This window comes from Nannospalax galili, unplaced genomic scaffold (assembly GCF_000622305.1).
Source record: "Nannospalax galili isolate Female #2095 unplaced genomic scaffold, S.galili_v1.0 scaffold315, whole genome shotgun sequence".
In the NCBI taxonomy this organism is placed as follows: Eukaryota; Metazoa; Chordata; class Mammalia; order Rodentia; family Spalacidae; genus Nannospalax; species Nannospalax galili.
In genome coordinates this window covers 1,609,604-1,623,665 of record NW_008336851.1, presented here as the reverse complement: position 1 = coordinate 1,623,665, position 14,062 = coordinate 1,609,604, and the positions used below count along the sequence as shown (strand labels likewise).

Below are 14,062 nucleotides of genomic sequence, written 5' to 3'. Positions count from 1 at the left end.
TCTAGCGTGCAGCCATGGGAGGACTGTAATCATGACAGCAGCCTGGGGCTAGGAGCCAGTGCCTCTAGAGTTCTGAAGTGGCTCTGGACAGCAGGTCTGTGATTCTGCTCAAAGATTCCTTACAATGGCTTTGCCATCTGCTTAGAACTTGGCACTGGATGAAACCCTGCCATCATGCCTTGGCTACGAAACAGTTACCAATGCCTTAACCCAGGCCCTTCCTTATTTTTCAGAGCAGTGATATCAGAACTACTCTTCAGCCATCTGAGACGTGCTCCAGGTCCCACCAGGGTCCTCCACTTAGCAGCTCGGTTCTTTGCAGTTTGAACAGGCACTTGTAGTGCCCGTTATATCACGTAGATAGGCAGACAACAGGACTCCCGTGCTAGTTGAGTCCATTGGGACATTGCTTCTACTGCATCAGCAAAGAAAATCTGCTGCCTGGAAAGGCACTAAATGTGACAAGAATGTCACGTTGTTCTCACAGCATCTTGGGAGGAAGCCGGCAACAGACGCCGCACCTGAACTTCCTGTGTATACATGGTGAGGGAAGAACATGCCCGTGTGGTGTAGTCTGCTGCTGTGAGTAAAGAGATGGTTTGTAGTTATCCGACTGGACCTGAAGTTCAAAAGGACTAAAGTAGAGGCAAGCAGCCCTTGACCTGTCCTGCCCTACCAGGCTTTGGCGGAAACTGAGGAGGAGAATACTGGCCTAACTCTGTTGCTCAAAATCAGGGAAACAAGATCTCAAATCATCATTAGGAAATAACTGAGCTTAGAGCTGGGTTGGTAAACTTTTCTTTGCGTATCAGTTCCAGCCAAGTCTTAACTTGCTCCAAATGCTGTGTTTGGCTCTGGGGCTGTTTGCTTGGCTCAGCAGGTGCTCAATAAACAACGTTCGTCATAGTATTTAGGGTGGAGGTGGCACATGATGATATGTAATAGTGCTTTGGTTTCTGGAAAAACAAAATGTGATGCTATATGTGGAACAGAAGAGGAATTCCTGGGATTTGAATGTGTTTTGGTCTAGAGAATTGGGCTTGAGGAAATTTAAGCTGGAATGTACTTTGAAAAGAAAGTTTGACAAGGGAGATGTTCTCTAGGTCCCACTCCTGAGGAACTGTTGACAGCTGCTGGGGAGGGAGAGTCATTCTTTGAGAGTGTGGTCTCTGGTAGGTGGTCGATGCTCTAGTGGATAACCCCATACTCACGTACATAAAGGTGGTACTAATTGAGTTAGTGGGTTCTCCCCCCTCCAAAAAAAGACAGGAAGTTGGGAGGAGGATGTCATAGTTAGCATCCTCTGTTAACTTGACACACATAGTCATTTGAAAAGAAAGAATCTCAATGGTAGAATGTCCCAAATTAATCTGGCCTGTGGCCATGTCTGTGAGGCATCTTCTTAATTGCTGAGAAGTGAGCTGAGCAAGCCAGTAAGCAGTATTCCTCCATTGTCTCTGCTTGAGATGCTGCCTTGGCTTCCCTTGATGGACTCTGAGCTGTAAGCCAAATTAACCCTTTCCTCTCCAAGTTGGTTTTGGTCGGAATGTTTTCTCATAGCAACAGAAAAGCAAACTAGCACAGGAGACATAAAGGGAGTTAGAGGGGGGATATGAGGGGTGGACATGATCATATTTCACTGTATGCATGTATGAAATTATCAATAAATAATTATAAAATTTGAGTCGACTGTGGTGGAGCACACCTTTAATCTCAGCACTCTCTGAGATCGAGGCCAGCCTGGTCAACATAGTGAGTTCCAGGGCAGCTGGGGCTACAGGGAGACCTTGTCTCAAAAAAAACACCACCAACAAAAAAATTTGAGATAAAAGGGCATGGGAAAAATGGTAAACCATCTAATCAATGAGGACATATTCCCACTGAGAGGCTGTCCGTGCTACTTAGTAGAGAGCACTTAATAACTGATGTCAGACCCAAGAAACTCCAGACCGTCACATCTATTAAGAGTAAGAGGAATAATTTTAACACAATGGAGCCCTAAAGCAAATAATCTAGAGCTTGTTCAAAACTACTTTAATTCCAGAAGGATGAATTTGGTGATCCTAAAGGTTTAGAATTGAACTTCAAGTAGGCCATCCTAAATCACCTTCCAACAGTTAACACCTTCAGCCTCCTGAGCAGGAGCATCTCACAGTCCTGCAGCTAGCTCCAAACTCGGTGGTGATAAGGTCTGTTACAATTTCAAAGTGGATGCAGGCTTCTGCATCCTGGTGCTAAGCAATTTTAAGGTGAATTTTATTCAGAGACATGATTTAGAAAAACTAAAATCAAGTACTTATCTGCAATAAAAAATGAAATTCATTTTGTAGTTGGACAAAAAAAGATGTTCAGCTGGGTGTGGTGGCTCATGCCTTTAATCCCAGCATTCAGAAGGCAGAGGCAGATGGATCTCTGAGTTCAAGGTCAGCTGGGGCAACAGGGACACCCTGTCTCAAAAAATAACTCCAAAAGTAGATGTTCAAAGAGTGTAGACACCCTGTAGCGGTGATGAAGCGGGCATTGCGAAGCACCTTGGTGTCCTACGGCACTGAAGAGCTGCCTCTTAAATTCCCTGAGCTATTGATTTAATACGCTTCCAAAACCAGCTGCTTCTAAAGAAACCCACATCAGTTCAAGGGTTTCCTGGTTATCACAAGGCAGGCAGGGATGGAGAAGGGATTTTTTCCCCTTTAACCTCACTTAGGACACTCTTCTTTTCTCTAGTTAATTCTACTCAAAAAGTGTTCATTGTGGACTTTATTCATATCTTAACAAGACAGTGAATGTTTGAAGAGTGAACACCACTGACCTAGCATGCTTATAATAGTTAATCTAGGTAAGGTGGCATTTGTGTGACAGTCGAGATGGCAATATGAAGTGTTGATCAAAATTATGAAGTATCAGGGGTGGGCTTTTTAGGAAGACCATCACTGAAAGGTCCTGGACAGAAATTGATCTTTATATTTCTCTGTCGCCACTAAAGGTAGACGAAAGCAAAACAAGCAAAACCAAAACAACAAAAACGCCCAAAACAACAAATTGAAGTGCCGTGCTGGTTGTTCTGTGTTGTATATAAAGTGTCAAAGTTGTACTGTTTCCATCCTAGTAATGAACTGTAGAGGTTCATGGGGATCATCTGAAGTCAGGTACTGCTTTCAAGTTACTTCCCAGCCCTGGGCCCCTCCAAGTGACTACGCCTCCTTCAAGTTCATATCTTATAGGATCACGTCACAGCTTGGCATTTTCTGTTCCTTTTCTTTTTCAGTTTTTATGCTATTCCCAATTAGGAGGAGAAGGCTGGTTTTGTGGGACTTAGGAAAGAGAATCCAAGCTACAATGTCAATTCTTGAAACTAATCAGAGCATTAAAAATTTTTTTTTGCCTTGAATGCAGGCCCATGATTTTATTTCTAAGGAATTTTAGAAGGTTTATAGCTTTTGAATTACTTGTCCATCTACCCATTATCTGCCCACTCAGGAGCTTTTACGATCAAGAGAATCACAGTGTATCTATCATTGCTGCACACAGAAAATGAGGGTGTGAAGCCGAGAGAAAGGCCAGCGCACGCCTGGTGGCAGCTCCATTCCCGTGCCTTCACTTAAGATCACAAAAATCTGTAGTACTTCATGGTTAGCAGTGAGCATAATCATTTTGCTACATCATAAGCCACACCTTCTGGTCAACAGAAAATGAGAATGGTGATATAAAACAAAGTAACAATAATGCCATAACTTAAGATTTGTCATGTAGTCCAGCTACAGAGTTTATACAAAATGGAATAATTTAATGAAACAATACTGCTGTTTGTATAAATTAAACATTTTTCCTTCATCTTTCCTATGAGCTAAATACAGACGCTAAATTTTAAATTAATGTCTCAACATAAAGTGTAAACAAATGGGATGTCCAAAGGAAAGGACCGCTCTCCACCCTCTTGCCTTTCTTTTCTGGCAGATGCAATCAGTACATCCAGCTGAAGGGTACCTTTTCATTTGGGTTGGAATGCTTTAATACTTAACATTCTACAGGGTACACTATCAGAGTCCAGGCAGTGGGGGAGAGGTTGTTTGGCAGTAGCCTATCTGGGAGAGGAATCAGGTCAACATAAAATTTTAAATAAGAACACCCTTAAGCCAGGCATGGCGGTGCCCACCTGTAATCCCAGCTCTTGGGAGGTTGAGGCAAGAGGGTCAGTGGTTCATGATAGCCTTAACTACAGTGAGAACTCTTCCTCTTAAAGCCAAGGCTCCATGAAGTACCTTGGGGTACTTTTCATAGCCCAGGACTCTGGTGACAGAAAAAGATCTCATGTTTTTTGCTAAAGTAAAATACTTCTAATTCCCGCTTAACACCGGTTGCTCTTCTTATACATTTCATAATCAAACTAATCAAAAATCAAAGTGAATCACAGTGAAGTAAAATATATTTTACAAGTAACATTTAATAAAAATGTGGTGAGAGAGGGGTCACCTTTTTGCAAGTTGCTTATTCTGCCCTTATTCTGACAAGTATAGTCATCCACTTAAGCAAGAATGAGTTCATGAATGAAAATAAGGGGATGGGTTGGGATTGGACATGACACATACATCTCCTAGCTGCCTTCTGCTTGAATCAATGATTCCAGCAGACACAAACTGGGTCCAGAGGGCTGGTTCCAGCTTTCTTGTATAGCTGCACGCCCTGAGAAAAAGGAACGTCTACAAATTTGGTTTTGTAATGTTGTAGATGTTCTTTTTCTCTTACCCTTTATCTCCTCCTTAGGATCTTCCTACCTTCCTAAACCCCCTGCCCCACCTTCCTAAAAAGAAGTGGCCAACAGGTACAAAAAAAGAAGCTACTTTGGAGAAATGGCACTTGAGACATAAAGACCACATTGGTCAAAGCTGTGACAGCATTAAAAAGCAAAATAATTGCCAAGGGCAAGACTGGATGCTACTGCAAGCCTCACTACCAAATTCTGCTTAAAGGTTAAGAAATAAAATCCACATACACAGTTATGTTTTTTCCTCTTAGAGGAAGCACATGCCCTCAAAGGCTTTGGTGTTACCAAGTCACCAAACCTCCACGCCACTTCCTTCCCTCACGAGAACAAGTTGGTTGAATTGAATGTGATCTGTTCACAAATACCTGGAATTGCATTTTCTCTTGTTTGTGTTTTAATGTCTTGTTCTGGCTCTTCAGTCACTTATAGAGAAAAGACCTGGTCCTCTATTCCAGCAGCAACACCTCCCAGCCTCCAAGTGTTGCTCCTAAAGACCCTTCCTTCCTTCCTTCTTTCCTTCCTTCCTTCCTTCCTTCCTTCCTTCCTTCCTTCCTTCCTTCCTTCCTTTTGTAAAGAAATTATCGTGTCTCTCTGTGTATCATATATACTCACTCTACAGTACAAAGTGTTAAAATGTCCAACGAAAATAAATATCAGTGTTACAGTAGCTAGAATATTCAATAAAATAGATCCCTGCCATTCTTGATTGAAATGTTCAGTGAGACTTAATTACTTAATATCTCTGGATATTTTTCCAGAGATTTGTAGAGTCTAATGTTCCTGTTATTGCAGCTCATTTCTGGGGTGGTCAAGGTAGGCAGCTCCTCCAAGGCAAAAAGAAGGGACAAGTATAGGCTTGAGTAGATTCGAGAAGCCAGTGTCCCAAGGTCTTCTGATGGAGATTCCTTCATCACCAAGTGGCAGAACTGTAGTGTTTGCTGGTCCTAACTGTAGCATCTGAACACTCCCCCTCTGAAGAGTCACAGTCGGAATCTTCAAACTGCACAGGGTTCTGCGAAGTCCAGACAAAAGCTCTTAATTAATTCTCTTCTACAACCTTCAAGGGGGACACACTGATCCGAGGTAATTTCCTCTCAGAAAAAAACCTTCCATCTTGGATAGAAACTTGGTAATACACAGGATGTTCTAAGTGGAGGCCAAACAGTCCATCCTGTAAGGAAGTTCATTAAGCTCAGGTAGGAAACAACTTCTGGAAGTTCCTGAAACTGACCAGATTCACTAGGCCCCTCCCTCCTCATGGGTAAATAAACGGAAAGGACTGACTAGAGACTCAGACAACCTGATCTGCGTAGAAGACTCACATTAGTCTAGCTGCTGGAAGAGGCACCTCAGCTGTATGAGAGACTCCTCCAGCATGCCCAGGCTGCCTATAAGATGTGGAATGAGCTCCAGGTTTTCATCTTTCACAGTTGTCACCTGGGCTGTGCTGGGCTTTTGGTGATACAGCTGTCTGTGAGTCATTTTTGTTCCTGTAAGTAGCCCTTCACCTACACTCCTGTAAAGGACCCTAATAAAACTCTGGTGTATCTTTACTTTGGTCTGTCGTTACTTTCCTCTCTGGGGTGAGTAGACATTTGTTCATGTCTCAGGAATAGTGTCACACAATGGATCACTTCCCATGTGACAGGAGTTAAGCTGGATTAGGGGGTGACAAAGATAAATGAGATTGGGTCCTGGGGGCCTTATGGAAAAAAGAGATCAAGTTGATAATGCTGATGATGGCTACAGCAATTGTAATGTTATCTCCATCTCCCTGATGATGTGGCATTCCTGTGCTCCAGGCATCACTGTAAGTACTTGTATACCTGTTAGTCCAGTCTATTCAGGACAACCTCCTGAAATAGATCACCTCTTCTAGATTTGATAGGTATTATTACCCCCCTTTTACAGGTCAGGAAACTGACCTTCAGAGACGTTAAGCAACTTGCCCAAGGTCATACAGTATGGAGAAAGGCTGGGGTTTGCATCTAGGCAGCTTGAGTCTCCTGCCTCTCTAAAGGCGGTACCATGAGACATAAGAAATGGTATTGGCTGTGCTATGGCAATGTCTTTCAGGGGGAGTGGGAAGAGGCCCAGTCCCTTAACAGAGTTGGGAGGTGGAGCTCCGGGGAGGTGAGGGTTCCTGAATAGTTCACCTTCTGCCTCATTTGTGAGTCCTTTCCTCATTAAGGGGCGTTTATGGATCTACATGTTTTCATTTTGTGGAGGTGATATATATTTTATGTACTAAATAAAAATTGTAAGCTGGGCGTGGTGGCGCATGCCTTTAATCCCAGCACTTGGGAAGCAGAGGCAGGCGGATCTCTGTGAGTTCAAGGCCAGCCTGGTCTACATAGTGAGTTCCAGATGTGCTGAAGAGACCCTGTCTCAGAAATACCAAAAGAAAAAAAAAGGTCTAGAGTATTCCTCCCTTGAAGATCCTTCCACTCCCAAGAGTTTTCTTTTCTCTAATAAATCTATGTTTGCTCTGCTTAAAAAAAAAAAAAATGGCCGGGCCTGTGTCCCAACACTCGGGAGGCAGAGGCAGGCAGATCTCTGTGAGTTCAAGGCCAGCCTGGTCTACATAGTGAGTTCCAGGACAGCTGGGGCTACAGGGAGAACCTGTCTCAAAAAAGACCAAAAAAAAAAAAGTAAAGGTCTGAAGGTTTGAACATATTTTAACCCAAAAGGACCAGGAGGGGAGTAGTGGTAGCATGTGGTGGGGGGAGAGGTACCCACCTGGTAGCTACGCTCTTCCACACACAGCTTGCCGAGGGACATCTGGGTCTTCACACGCCGTACAGCGCATTCCTTGTCAGAGAGCCCATCTGAGTGGGAGGAGATCTCAATGGGGACCTCAGGTGTCTGGGTCAGCAGGTCATCTAGTTTCTCTGCCAGGCTCTCCAGTCTGTCAGTAGACTCATCAGGACTGTTGGAGTGATCACTTGTATTCCCTTCCTCTCCATCAGACACAGAGAAATTTTCAGAGCTAAAGGTTGAGTATGACTGGCAGTTGCTGATACAGCGATGGGGCCTGTGGACAGAACTTATGAGAGGATCGAATGCCAATGCATCCCTGTCTTACCCGTCAGCCAGGGTTTTAGTGCCCGGTAGTCTAGTTACCAGGGCCCTGGCCTTGAGGATGACCAAAAATCAAGACAGGTAGAAAGTGCTGACCTTCCCAGCTTCCATAACTGTGAGAAATAAATTTTTGTTATATAAGCCACCAGGCCTGTGATATTTGATTAGAGCAGTGTGAGCAGACACAGGGAGGCCGGAGACTGACACAGGGAGGCCGGAGACTGACACAGGGAGGCTGGAGACTGACACAGGGAGGCCCACTGGAAACCAATGTCACCCATAAACCCATACCACCCCTCCCAAACCAAATGCTGTATCCTGGAGCATAACAGTGGATCTGTATTCATGCTCCATATCATGAAGTTCCTGTGGAATGAATCTGATGACCTGGGATATGCTGTGCATAGGCAACTTTCAGATGTGGAATGGGACAGCATCAGCACCTGTGAGCTCAAGTGTCCTTGTAAAGTGGCTGCCAGACAGTGAACCAGGTGTTGCAGACTCGAGATTTCCCCATTACACTGAAAGTAGTCAGAGACATGCTGGCTTTACCTCTGTCTTCGTGGCAATTCGACTTCACTATCTACTTCCCCTTCTTCTTCGGAGGAGTCATCACCGCTCTGAGGATGGCAAGGAGAAAAGACTTTTATTTGTTCTTTCCCCGTCCCTCACCACCTCTAAAAGATTTCATTTAGATGCTGATGGCATCTTTAAACACATACATCCTCAGCCTGGCAGGTAGTTTGCACCTGGAATCCTAGAACTCCAGAGGCTGAGGCAAGAGGATGTAAGTTTGTGGGCAGTCTGGGAACATGGTGAGCTCTAGGCCCTGTGTCAAAACAAAAATAAAAAAAAGAAAACAACCCCCCAGACAAAACAACAAACAAACCCCAAATACCAACCCAAACCGAGCAAACAGCCCAAACCACACATGCACTTCCCATTCATTTAGCAGCTTGGCCTATTTCTATGCTGTCAGGCCAGGCACCAGAAGATAGAACTTTCTTTGCACTGGTGAGGTAAGGGGTCCATGAAAGTGTCCAGAGTGAGTGATAGAGAGGCAAACTGGTAAGAAGGTCTTGTAAGTATTGTCACTAGTGGTTCGAGGGCCTTTCATAGGAACTCTACCAGGAAGTAATTTTTTGATTCTTCAAAGCCCAACAACTACTTTCATCTCCCCTGTATCAATCACGGGTCAGATCACATCTTGTCTATGTTTCAAAACAACATTGCATTGGAGGTGCCTATCACCACAAATATATACAGTAAATTTTCAATAAAAAGGTTCTTTATACATCTTTACTGAGTCAGCTTGTTGGCAGGGATAGCTGGGGTGACTGCTGGGTTCTGTGGCTGATGTGCAAGGCTGTGTAAGTGTACTGGCTGACCGCTAATCTTCCCTCACAGGGATGATCACATCTGGCACTAAGGGCAGAAAATCAGGCACAGGCAAGATCAGCTGTCCTTAACCTCAGCATCACAATACACTGGGTTATACAGTGTCTTGGGAGCTGGGTAGTTAGATCCAAGTAGCTGTGCCATATGTTGAAGATAATTTACATTTCAAAAAGTCAGTTCTGGGCTGAAGAGATGGCTCAGTGGTTAAGAGCACTGGATGCTCTTCCAGAAGACCTGGCTTCGGTTCCCAGCACCCACATGGCAGCTAACAACTCCAGTTCCAGAGATCTGACACCCCCATCTGACCTCCATGGCTATTGTAGGACATGGATGCACTTAACATACAGGCAGGCAACACACTCATACACATGAAAAAAAAGAATATTATAAAGAAAGTTAGTGCCAAGGAGGATAGATGCTACTTTCAAATGGCTATAAGGTCAAATAGATGCAAGAAAGGCTGGATTACAGTTTACTGTTTTTTCTCCAAGTCTGTGGTTTGCCAGGGTGCAACAGGAATCCTCCAAGACAAGACTGAATGCTGTTTCTTAAACTTGCCTTGTAAGGGGATCCTTCTTTCTGTGACATCCCTCAGGACTAGAGTTCTAGGACAGTGGTTTCCAAACTATTTTGATTATATGTCTTTAACATACTGTAATCCATAAATATATACATTTGTATCAGTTCCCAGTTCAATAATTTCCCAAATGTACTCTAGTCCATGACTGAAGCACTGTGAGGAAAAGTATTTAAAGAAAAAACAAAACAAAACAAAACCTGTCTCTGTGTTTTGTTAGGTCATCCTTTTCCAAAAACACACATTTTTTTAGAGCCAGTTTTGTGATGTGCATAACATAACTGGCTCTGCTGGTCCAGCAACACCAGTGACACGACCGCCTCTGCTGTGCCTCACCTTCTCAAGGGGCCTTGTGCTTTGAGGTAGCATTGGGGGGGTGAATTGACGAGAGACAGAAGATTGATAGCCATTAAATTCAATTTCCTTCATTTTCTCCGAGCCTTGGGCCTTTTCCACAAGAGGATTATGTGTTGGTGACTTAGAAAGGTCAGGGCTCCTCCCCACTGGCTCAGTAGTGGGTACATCTAAAGACCCAGAATGTTCTGGCCTGCGCTGAAGATAGGGGTCATAGGGGTCAGTCTGACAACAGCCCCAGGGACCAGTGTGGCCCCGGTCAGGTTCAGAATGCCTCCAGCAATCTGCTGCCATGGCTGTGGAGATGAGGTCTGGACTGGAGCCGGGCATCTGTCTCTGAGCGTGGTTGCTGAGTGGGCTCCGAAGGGCTGCAGCTGGGCCAAAATACCTCAGGTTATTGGCGCAGGTTGCAATGTCCTGTCCGTGCATACTGACTCTGGGATGGTGACTCTGAGTCTTGGCAGGAGGGGACTGCTGGTATTGCTGCTTCAGAGGATTCTGTTGATGGGAAGCAGGGTACTGGGTCTGAGCCTGGTGTAAGCAAGTGGGATGGGGTGAGTTTTCCTGGCCTGGTTGGGTTTTCAAGATTGCCGCAAAGTCACTATGGCTGCCTCTGCTACTCCCTCGGCGGTGGCGTGGTTTGCTCCGATATCGGCTCTTGCTGCTTGAAGTAGACATTTTAGGACTTCCGGACAAAGGGGATGCGGTGGGAACAACCTCGCTACTGGGGATACCTTCAGATCTCAGCAGGTCTGGCCTGGGGAGAAAAAAAAAAAAAAAAAAGGATTTGTTTTAGACACATCAGATCATTTTCGACTTTGGGGTAATATGTGCCCAAATGTGCCAAGCTTTAAAATACACACAATTCCTTGATTATTAATTTGCACTAATGGGATCAAATCCAGTACCTTGTGCATGTTAGTCAAGCACACTACTACTGAACCAAGTCCCTAGTCCTGCACCTTTTTTTTTGTTGGTTGAGACAGGATCTAACTTTGTAGCCCAGGCTAGTCTCAAACTCCTGTTTCAGCCTCCTGAACACTGGGAGGGAGAGCACACAATAGGAATGAACTACTACCCTGTCTTCATACACTCCTCCAATCAGCATTCAAATACAGGGAGGGATTCTTTCCAATGAAGATCACAGACGTACACAAAGATACTTGTTTAATGTTATAGTATAGTACTGTTAAAACACCAAAAACTTAGAAACAATGTAATGCCCATGTACAGAGATTTAAAAAAAATTTTTTTTAATTTAATTTTTTATTATTACTGTGGGGGGTGTTGGGGGTCGAGGGTATGTGCATGCATGCAGAACACACACACATATATCAAGAAGAGGTCCCGAATTTGAGAGGAAGTTGGGGGTATACAAGGAGTTGGAAGGGGAAAAGTGAGGGGTAAAACGATATAAATATAGTACTCATGTATGAAATTCTAAAATAAATTACATAAAATGGTAGTACATTATTAGATTATTATAAAGAACTAAAGAAATAAACATAAAAATGAGATATGCATTGACTATTGTGTCATAAATTAAGAGTTTATGGAGAGGTGACTCAGTGGTTAAGAGGACTAGTTGCTCTTACAGAGGATGCAGGTTCAGTTCCCAGCACCCATGTGGTGGCTAACCATTGTCTGCAACTCCAGTTCCAGGGGATCTGATACCCTCTTCTGGTCTCTGTGGGCATTTTACTCATGTGGTGCACTTACATACACATAGGCAAAACACGTGTACACATAAAAATAAAAATACATAAATGGATTTTTTAAAAAGGATCATGATTAACTCAGTTCTGTTTCTAGGGTTATAAAAATAAAAGGGACTCTCATGTACCATAATGACACTATTTACCCATAGGGATCCTGGGGCTGAAGAGGCAAAGTGACATGGCCAAGTTCCCCAGCTTACAAAGCAGGGCTGGAGCATCAATCCAGACCTGTCTGTCCACTGTGTACTTATCCTCCTACACTTGGTGCTAAGATAACAAAAGTGCCTCAGATAGTAAAAACTAGATTCCTAGGGTCCATTCATGCTCCCTCTCATTTTCCTACTTGGTTTTATCTACAGCCAAGTCTGCTACCAGTGGTCACATTCACCATCCTCTGAGAACGCCTTTCTGTGGGTATCTTCAGATTTATCTGAAAATCAGGTGGATACAGGTGTCTCACCGCTTAGTCTGCACCCCAGGCTTGTGAGACACACCCTTCCTTTTCATGAGTTTCTCCATGGCATTTGGGTGGATGATTGGACGGACGGAATGTCGTTTGTAGGTGCCAGGATACTTCTTTTCTACTGCTTGCTCTCGCCTGCAAGTTAAAGGAAAAAAAAAAAAATTCCTGAGTTTTGGTGACTAGAAAGGCAGGCAAAGATTGTCCCAAGATGGTGACTGCAAAACCATACCTCCTAATCTCCCACTCACAGAAGAGGGAAAGACAGAATCTAATCAGGAGGTTGCTAACCCAGAGTACTGTATTAAGCATTCTGTATAGAACAAGTGGGCATTCTGGTTTTTGTTTTTGTCTTTTTGAGGCAGGGTCTCCCTGTAGTTCCAAGGTGGCCCGGAACTCCCTAGAGTAGACCAGGCTGGCGTTGATCTCACAGAGATCTGCCTGCCCCTGCCTCCTGAGTGCTAGGATTAAAGGTGTGCGCCACCATGCCCCCCTTGGCACTCTGGCTTTTAAGAATGATCAAAGCAAAACTTGGCGAGCAAACCTGTAAGTGATCTCTAATTTTGATACTGTTGAAGACTTTACTAATTTAAAGCCTGGCTGTGACTGCTCACATTTTCAGGATGCACTGAGAATATGTGGGAAGATGATAAAAATAAACAAGGAGGATGACGGCTAATTACACTGAAGGAACTGCAGAGACCAAGTGACTGAGATTGCTTTTGGCTAGGGGCACTGCAGTGCCTTGTTGGAGAATCTTCGGATGACTACGTGTGGGGCTGCTGTGAAAAGAGGGAAGTTGTTACACATATAGGGAGGATATGCCTGGAGAGCTTAGGACTTACTCCTGAAACTCAGGCCCAAGCAGGTACAGTCTCTAGGGGCTGCGCCACCACTAAAAATAGGTATGTTAAAGAAAAGGCCTCTGAGGATTCTCATGGGAGGCTGTGTCAAGTCCTTGAGACTTGGGAGCTGAGCCTGAGCTGAACCGAAGCAGTGGTCTCAACTGAAATTGGATTCCATCTACAGACGCAGAGAAGACTCATTCACCTTTGTCTTGTTCTTTCTTTCCCCCTTTTAAAAGTTTTTTGCTAGAGGGTTCACTTTCCCAACAAAAAAAAAATTACATTGGACATCATCTGCAGAATCCATGAACATGTTCCTGGTCCACTGTTTAATGGTTCAGTAGAAATTACCATTATAAACATATCTGCCTTTCCAAAGAGAACTTGAACACATTAGCAGGGCAAATACCAGTGTCTGTCCTGCTTTATGCAGAGGCATATTCTGCTGGTTTGGGAATGTGGTGAGTACGGTTTTCCAGTGATTTTCTCTCTTTTTATAAAAGCACTGTGGTGCATAGGTTTTTTATGCATTTCATTTAAATTATTTATTTATGTTTGTGTGATTTCCTGGACATAATTGTGGCTTATAAAAAAACTAACACTTGTGCTGGTTAGTTTTCAACAACTTGACAGAAACCAGAACCTCAATTACTGTCATCAGACTGGCCTGTGTGTGTGTCTCTGGGGTATTTTCTTGATTACTAATTAAGTGGGCCACAGAGGGCTCAGTCCACAGTGGGCGGCACCATCCTGGCAGGTGGCCTGGGCTGTGTAAAAAAGTAGCTGAGCAAGCCAAAGGAGCAAGCCAGTAAGTGGAGGCAAGGAGGGGGTTAGGGAAAGGAAGGAAGGAAGGAAGGAAGGAAGGAA

General features: G+C 44.0%; 2 protein-coding genes and 1 pseudogene across 8 annotated transcripts in view; 2 read left to right on the top strand and 1 right to left on the bottom strand.

Annotated features, from left to right (window-relative positions):
• The window catches only part of Tmem41a (transmembrane protein 41A), a gene marked incomplete in the record, with an annotated part of 10,730 nt that extends 9,046 nt beyond the window's left edge, over nucleotides 1-1,684 (top strand). The window contains 1 exon segment of the mRNA XM_017797695.1: nucleotides 7-1,684.
• Nucleotides 1,685-1,726: 42 nt separating this feature from the next.
• Map3k13 (mitogen-activated protein kinase kinase kinase 13) overlaps nucleotides 1,727-14,062 on the bottom strand; it is a 177,926-nt gene continuing 165,590 nt past the window's right edge. For all 7 annotated transcript variants that reach the window (XM_029562655.1, XM_029562656.1, XM_029562653.1 and 4 more), the window contains 5 exons: nucleotides 12,351-12,488; nucleotides 10,155-10,929; nucleotides 8,396-8,463; nucleotides 7,502-7,796; nucleotides 1,727-5,774 (listed from right to left, as the gene is read on the bottom strand). In XM_029562655.1, coding sequence (XP_029418515.1) covers nucleotides 5,673-5,774; nucleotides 7,502-7,796; nucleotides 8,396-8,463; nucleotides 10,155-10,929; nucleotides 12,351-12,488 — 1,378 coding nt within the window. In that variant the 3' untranslated portion in view covers nucleotides 1,727-5,672. The remainder of the gene's footprint in view (nucleotides 5,775-7,501; nucleotides 7,797-8,395; nucleotides 8,464-10,154; nucleotides 10,930-12,350; nucleotides 12,489-14,062) is intronic.
• Nucleotides 12,558-13,337, top strand: LOC115070068 (annotated as a pseudogene).